This window comes from Bos grunniens, chromosome 10 (genome assembly GCF_055505025.1).
Source record: "Bos grunniens cultivar Pamir isolate PY7600 chromosome 10, Bosgru_T2T1.0, whole genome shotgun sequence".
NCBI lineage: Eukaryota > Metazoa > Chordata > Mammalia > Artiodactyla > Bovidae > Bos > Bos grunniens.
The window spans coordinates 75,494,219-75,502,561 of record NC_141174.1 but is presented as its reverse complement, the minus strand read 5'-3'; the positions used below and the strand labels follow the sequence as shown (position 1 = coordinate 75,502,561).

Here is an 8,343-nt window from a genome sequence, read left to right as displayed (position 1 = left end):
CTGTGACAGCAAAATCAATAAGTTCATTTGTATTTCCTCTCTTTCCTCCCTTCATGGTATTCCAGGGCACTCCTATCCTTCCTCTCATAACCCTTTTGATTCGGCAGAATATTTTAATTCTTTTATCAAAACCTAGGGAGGCATGGGAGTAAGAAGCAGTGCTTTGTGGCAAATAATTACTGCATATTTTCTGCAACTACAGTTTAAGGGGTTATATTATAGGTGTTTTGGTTCTGTGAATTAAGGCAGTATTTTCATGTGATCACTGACTCTCAAATTTGATTTCTTTTCTACTCTTTTTTAAGTAAAATTGAGTCACCTCTGTTTGCAGAGACAATGGGTGGAGCCAACTGCTCTGTGGTGTCTGAGTTTGTGTTCCTGGGACTCTCCGATTCCTGGGAGATCCAGCTTCTTCTTTTCCTTTTCTTCTCTGTGTTCTACATGGCAAGCCTGATGGGAAACCTCCTTGTTGTGTTATCTGTGAGTGCTGACACTAGCTTGCACTCCCCCATGTATTTCCTGCTGGCCAACCTCTCCTTTCTTGACATGGGGTTTTGCTCTACTACTGCTCCCAAAATGATTTATGACCTTTTCAGAAAACGCAAAGCCATCTCTTTTGGGGGTTGCCTAACTCAGATCTTCTTTATTCATGACATTGGGGGCACAGAAATGGTGCTGCTCATTGCCATGGCCCTTGACAGATATGTGGCCATATACAAGCCTCTCCACTACCTGACCATTATGAGCCCACGAATGTGTGTTTTGATTTTGGCTGCTGCCTGGGTCCTTGGCCTCATCCACTCAGTGGCCCAACTGGCTTTTGTCATAGAGTTGCCGTTCTGTGGTCTTAATGTACTGGACAGCTTTTATTGTGACCTCCCCCGACTCATTAAACTTGCTTGCACAGAGACCTATAGACTAGAGTTCATGGTCACTGCCAACAGTGGACTCATCTCTGTGGGCTCCTTCTTCATATTGATTATTTCCTATATCTTCATTCTGGTCACTGTTTGGAAACACTCCTCAGGTAGTGTATCCAAGGCCCTCTCCACCTTGTCAGCTCACGTCACTGTGGTGGTCTTATTTTTTGGGCCATTAATCTTCTTCTACACCTGGCCCTTCCCTTCATCACACTTGGACAAGTTCCTTGCTATCTTTGATGCAGTGCTCACTCCTTTTCTGAATCCAGTCATCTATACATTCAGGAACAAGGAGATGAAAGCATCAATGAAGAAACTCTGCCATCAGCTTGTGAGTTACAGCAAGATGTCCTAAATACTCTAAAGATAAAAGATATTTAGCTCTACCCTTAATGACAACAGAAAAAATGTCATTTCAGGCCTCTATTAATTTTATGTACTAGGTAATATTTAGGCATTTTTCATGTTGCTATATATCAAATAAATAAGGAGAAAAAGAGCTAACATCGCAGTTTCTATTTTTCCAACTTCTGTTTGATTTTTATATAAATTATTTTATTTAATATTTATGATAACTCTGGGTGGTTTTTATTTTTTATTTTTTTTAATAATTAAGAAATGCTTGACTCGTTCTCTGTATAATTACTATGCAAAATACCTCAAACAAAAGTTGATTATCATCTTAATCCTCCACTTCCAATTTTCTTATCCATCAAAATGTGCCAAGCAGAGAATAACAATCAGTGTTGGAAAGTAATATATTATTCCTCAGAATGGAAGGAAATATTAATATTTGCAAATGATGAGACCAGCAAGGGATTTGTCTCCAAAATTTATGAATGGTTCATATGGCTCAATATCCAAAAAACAAACAATCTAATCAAAAAATGGGTGGAAGATCTAAATAGATGTGCAGATGCCAAGAGGCACACGAAAGATGCTCAACTTCACTAATTGTTGGAGAAATGTAGATCAAAACTACAATGAGGTATCACTTCACATAGGTCAGAATGACCATCATCAAAAAATCCACAAACAACAAATACTGGAGTGGATGTGCAGAAGGGGGAACTTTCTTGTGCTGTTGGTAGGAATATAAATTGATACAGCCACTATGGAGGTTCCTTAAAAAACTAAAAATAGAACTATCATATGACCCAGCAATCTACTACTGGGCATATACTAAAAAAACCATAATTCAAAAAGACACAAGCATCCCAATGTTCATGCAGCACCATTTACAACAGCCAGGACATGGAAACAACCTAAATAACCATTGATGAATGGATAAAGAAAATGTGGTACATACATACAATGGAGTATTACTCAGCACTAAAAAGGAATGAAGCTAGATTATTTGTAGAGACGTGGATGGATCTATAGTCTGTCATACAGTGTGAAGTAAGAAAGAAAGAGAAAAACAAATATTATATATTCATGTATATATGTGAAATTTAAAAAAATGGTACAGATGAACCTATTTGCTAGGCAGGAATAGATATAGAGACACAAAGAACAGACATATGGACACAGGGTCAGAGAGGAAGAGGGGTGGCATGATCTGGGAGATTGGGATTGACATATATACACTACCATGTGTAAAATAGATGGCTAGTGGGAACCTGTTGTATAGCACAGGGAGCTTATCTCGGTGCTCTGTGGTGACATAGATGATATAGTCCCTTCCTGACCCAGGGACTGAACACACATCTCCTGCACTGGCAAGTGGATTCTTTTCCACACAGTACAAATCTTTTATGAGAGATGATTATATGAATAAAGAGTTTAAATATTCTTAAATAATACTAATTCTGAATATATCAAGCTATAAAAGAAGTAATATTAAATACAGATGGGGTAGAGAAAAGAATTTTCAAAGCACAGCAAAAAATTTAACATAATCTTAATTGACCAACAGAAGAATAAAAAATATAATTATGATAGAGTTATATAATGCAATTCTATGTATGCATTTTAAATTATTTTGTATTACAATATTTAATAATGTAAAAGAATTCTCACAATATTCTGAAAAAGTCAGGTTAACAATGTAGAGACCATAAAATCACAATTGTGTAAATGTATATTTATGTAGGCATAGAAAAATACTAGAAATAAATACGCCAGTACATTACTCATAATTATATCCAGATGGTAATTTTTATGGGTAATTTCTATTTTAATCTCTAATATCCATATAAATCTAACAGAATGAGCATATTTCTATTTTATTAACAACTATAATATTTTCTTAAAGAAATAAGAAAACAGGTATTTCACATCATAAGTAATTGAAAGAATTACTTAGAATCAAAGATGTACTTATCAATACTTTTTTGACTGTAAATGACATAATCACAACTTAAGCTTATGCAAGAGGATGGATGTACTGGCTTATTTAACAGCTCAGCTAGTAATCAAACTGAGTGCAAAAGCTGAATGTCCAAGACAGCTAGAATCAAGAACTTGAATACCGCCAAACCTAAATACTACATCTTCTTCTCTACCATATCATTTTTAAAAAAAGTTATTCCAGGAATCTCCACACTGTTCTCCATAGTGGCTGTACTAGTTTGCATTCCCACCAACAGTGTAAGAGGGTTCCCTTTTCTCCACACCCTCTACAGCATTTATTGCTTGTAGACTTTTGGATCGCAGCCATTCTAATTGGTGTGAAATGGTACCTCATAGTGGTTTTGATTTGCATTTCTCTGATAATGAGTGATGTTGAGCATCTTTTCATGTGTTTGTTAGCCATCTGTATGTCTTCTTTGGAGAAATGTCTATTTAGTTCTTTGGCCCATTTTTTAATTGGGTCATTTATTTTTCTGGAGTTGAGCTGTAGGAGTTGCTTGTATATTTTTGAGATTAGTTGTTTGTCAGTTGCTTCATTTGCTCTTATTTTCTCCCATTCTGAAGGCTGTCTTTTCACCTTGCTAATAGTTATAATAGCCAGGACATGGAAGCAACCTAGATGTCCATCAGCAGATGAATGGATAAGAAAGCTGTGGTACATATACACAATGGAGTATTACTCAGCCATTAAAAAGAATACATTTGAATCAGTTCTAATGAGGTGGATGAAACTGGAGCCTATTATACAGAGTGAAGTAAGCCAGAAAGAAAAACACCAATACAGTATAGTAACGCATATATATGGAATTTAGAAAGATGGTAACAATAACCCTGTGTACGAGACAGCAAAAGAGACACTGATGTATAGAACAGTCTCATGGACTCTGTTGGAGAGGGAGAGGGTGGGAAGATTTGGGAGAATGGCATTGAAACATGTATAATATCATGTATGGAACGAGTTGCCAGTCCACGTTCAATGCACGATACTGGATGCTTGGGGCTAGTGCTCTGGGACGACCCAGAGGGATGGTATGGGGAGGGAGGAGGGAGGAGGGTTCAGGATTGGGAACACATGTATACCTGTGGCGGATTCATTTTGATATTTGGCAAAACTAATACAATTATGTAAAGTTTAAAAATAAAATGAAAAAAAAATTATTCCAGATTCAATTTCTAACAGGAGGAAATACGATTACCAGTAATTTGTACACATCACACTCCAAAAAGGACTTAGGCTTGGTTTCTCTACTCCCAAGTCTAACATCCGGGGGAGAAGCTCAGATTTGGACCTCTGTGGTCAGAGACATACTTGCACTATTCAACTGTGGCTTGGAGATATGTCATTATGACTTGTTCAGAAGCCCAACCTTTGAAAAAACAGTAGTGGTCAGAGAGGTAGGATCTACATGTCTTCTTCTAATCATACCACACAGTTACCACAAGAAAAAGATAACATTTACCAGAAGAAGAAGGTTGCTGATGTGGGCAAAGAACAGAGTAGATGTCCACTAAAAACAGGTATTATTTTAGAATAAGAAAGAATGACCTTGAAAAATTTTACATAAGATAGCAGAGAAACTCATTCACTATGTAGTTGGGGAATCTATCTATCATGGATATAGACCTGACACAAAGGCATAAAGAGAAAAGACTGAGAGGAGCAGGCATTTCTCTAAATCAACACACAAAAACAGCAAGGAATCGGAGAACCCCAGCCGGAACTACTGAATGTCGTTTAATCCATGGGAGAGAAAAAGCAGTGAAACTTCCATTTCAAAAATACCACTTCAGAAAAATTATAGGGAGACTGAGAATACTGTGAGCTAATAAACTGACACTGGTATATAGGTATCAGTTTTCTAAATGTTAAAAAATAGGACTCAAAAAATGAATAAATGATATAAGGCAAAGGACAAAAGAGAAAGCTAGGAAATTATAAAGTGAAATAAATTAGAAGGTAAATAAGGACCACTTATAAGACAATAGTAAGACTGATTAACTGGTTAAGAGGTATGGTGTCTATATAAGGATGTATATGGCTCAGTCATTTGCACTACAGGTTTGAGACTGGACCTTGGTTCCTCTTTGTTGAAATGAATATGAATTGAAATTTCTAAATCTATTGATGTAAATCCCTCATTCCTATAAAATAGGATATGATCATATATAAAACACTTCCCAAACTAAAGTTTAGCTTGCTGTGCTGTGCTGTGCTCAGTCGTGTCTGACTCTACAACTCCATGGACTGTGGTTCTACCAGGCTCCTCTGTCCATGGAATTCTTCAGGCAAGAATACTTGAGTGGGTTGCCATTTCCCACTCCAGGGGATCTTCCTGACCCAGGAATTGAACTTGCATCTCTTACATCTTCTGTACTGGCGGGTGAATTCTTTGGAATTCTTTATCACTAGCACTACCTGGAAATCTTGCAAGGACTCAAATCATCCAAATGCAACAGGAATAATCATGCCAACAGAAGGAAAAGGCAGAGCATGGCTAGTTACTTATGGAAATAATAATGCATGTGTAAGAGCATAGGGGTTACATAGCCTGGAACATACTATGAACAATAACCAAAGGTAAATCTTGTGATGACCAGCCAGCACAGTCAAGATAAAAGGCCTGACCTAAGGATCCTATTTTCTAATTGTAATGACAATCATATCCTGGTGTGAAGAAATAGGCATTAAGTATCAAATCTGATATAATTAATATTTTAATAATTATAGTAACTTTTCTTGCTCTGAATTCCTGTTCATTATTATTATCACTGCTTAACTTCTCTGAAATTTCCTTACAATGAAATAGTGAGTTACAGGTATGTGGAAGTTCAAACTACTTGACTGATTTTTTTGTGACAAATTAATAAATGGGCATCTTGGTGTATATATTTTGATCTAGTATTAATTTACCTAGTATCAATCAGAATTCCCTTATATAACCCATTCTGACACTGAAGATACTCAGTTTTGAAGTTTGCTGCTACTGCTGCTAAGTTGCTTCAGTCGTGTCCGACTCTGTGCGACCCCATGGACTGCAGCCTACCAGGCTCCTCCATCCATGGGATTTTCCAGGCAAGAGTACTAGAGTGGGTTGCCATTGCCTTCTCCTGTGTTTTGAAGTCTAGTCCATAGTAAATTCATCAGATTGAATTGCAATTTCTCTTGAGAGACAAACATTTGGCATTCCCCAGAAGAAACTTTTTACTACACCACATGCTTCCTCCAACCATAGGCAGCAACACAATTTCTCAGCTAAGATTTTTATAAGAATCATATTATTTTAATCTGGGAAACCTAAATGTGTATGTGATACCTGGAAACTCCTGATGTTAAAATAATAGAAATATAACATTACTTCAAGTTGGTAAGGAAACCTTATACTTTCTGTCATTTAAGAAATCATTCTGTAAATAATAAATTGACTGCACACTTTCCACATTGCCACTTTCATTTCTTTGTTCCTCAATGTATAGATGACTGAATTTAAGAAAGGAGTGAGAACTACATCAAAAACAGCAAGGAATTTGTCTAGGTGTGATGTGGAGTGAGGCCAGATGTAAACAAAGATGCAAGGACCGAAGAACAAAATCACCACCATGACATGAGTTGACAAAGTGGAGAGGGCCTTAGACGAGCTACCTGAAGAGTGTTTCCAAACAGTGATGAGGATAAAAATGTAGGAGACAATCAATATGAAGAATGATCCCAGGGATATGAATCCACTGTTGGCTGTGACCATGAACTCCAGCCTGTAGGTATCTGTGCAGGCAAGTTTGATGAACCAAGGAAAGTCACAGTAAAAGCTGTCTAATACATTAGGGCCACAGAATGGCAATTTTATAACAAAACCCAGTTGAACCACAGAGTGAATCAAGCCAATTATCCATGCAGCAACCAGGAGCAAAATACACATTTTTTGATTCATAATAGAGAAATAGTGGAGAGGCTTACATATGGCAATGTATCTGTCAAAGGCCATGGCGATAAGCAGCACCATCTCCACCCCAGCAATGACATGGATGAAGAAGATTTGAGTGATGCAGCCACTAAAGGAGATGACTTTACGTTTTTTGAAAAGATCATGAATCATCTTGGGAGAAATGACAGAAGAAAATCCCAGGTCAATGAAGGACAGGTTGGCCAACAGAAGGTACATGGGGGAGTGTAAGTGAGGGTTCATCATCACAGTGAGAATGATAAGGGAGTTTCCCATCATGCTTGCCACACAAAAAATGGAGGAGAACACAAAAAGGAGTTGGCTCTCCCAGAAATTGGTGAGTCCCAGGAACACGAACTCTGACACCATAGAGTGATTCGCTCCATCCATTGCTTTATCAGCTTGAATGTTTCCAGATAAAAGAAAAGGAAATATCAACGAAAATAAGAATGCTAATAAAGTTCAATATTATAATGATTATATAAGAAACTTCATGCTGTGAAGATTATATATCCCTTCAATTCTTTCTCAGGGCCATATCATCACTAAAAAAGCATTTTATCTGTGTTTACTTAAAGCAGTTGAGTCACTTTCATATGCAACATACCTTTCACCACCTCCCCCAGAACTAGTCATCTATAAACAAGAGAATGAAACAAATAAGATAATAGATGTGCATAGCAAGGACTGGGAGGGGCAGGAAAGGTGGTGCAGTGCACTACAAAGAGAAAAAGAAAGAGGAGGTGGAGATGGCATTTGCCAGAACACATTTGTTCTGTTTTTTAATTGTTCATAGAACAATTCTTCAACCATTCAAGTTGTCTCATTTCTTAACCTCACTTCATCTTAGGCACAAAATATCTGTTATAATCTATCTTACAATCACATTTGCGATCATACCTACAATCACATTTGCAATTCACACAAAGCCCACAGACAGAAGTGAACATAAGAGAGCCAAGCATGGGGCATAGAGGTGACTCTGGAGTCTGACATGAAAGTCTGTCCAATGAAAGAATAGAATGGATATTCACGGCACACGGTATTTGCATGGGCAACCAGATGTATAAGTGAAAGTATCTAGTTTGTGATTAGCAGCCAGCATATGGCCAAGATGTATACGGTTGGTG

The 8,343-nt window shown here is 37.3% G+C and overlaps 2 protein-coding genes across 2 annotated transcripts; one reads left to right on the top strand and one right to left on the bottom strand.

Annotated features, from left to right (window-relative positions):
* The first annotated feature begins 231 nt into the window (after positions 1–231).
* LOC147364862 (olfactory receptor 4F3/4F16/4F29-like) lies at positions 232–1,275 on the top strand. Its single transcript, XM_086318986.1, has one exon. The coding sequence runs from the start codon at positions 337–339 to the stop codon at positions 1,273–1,275; it is 939 nt and encodes a 312-aa protein (XP_086175112.1). The 5' UTR covers positions 232–336.
* A 5,392-nt stretch (positions 1,276–6,667) lies between these two features.
* Positions 6,668–7,615, bottom strand: LOC147364861 (olfactory receptor 4F3/4F16/4F29-like). Its single transcript, XM_086318987.1, has one exon. It carries the CDS (start codon positions 7,601–7,603, stop codon positions 6,668–6,670), a length of 936 nt encoding a protein of 311 aa, XP_086175113.1. The 5' UTR covers positions 7,604–7,615.
* Between the last annotated feature and the right edge of the window lie 728 nt (positions 7,616–8,343).

Excerpts from the sequence above, each read along its gene's own strand:
- LOC147364861 (XM_086318987.1), bottom strand. The coding sequence starts at position 7,603 with ATGGATGGAGCGAATCACTCTATGGTGTCAGAGTTCGTGTTCCTGGGA.
- LOC147364862 (XM_086318986.1), top strand. The coding sequence starts at position 337 with ATGGGTGGAGCCAACTGCTCTGTGGTGTCTGAGTTTGTGTTCCTGGGA.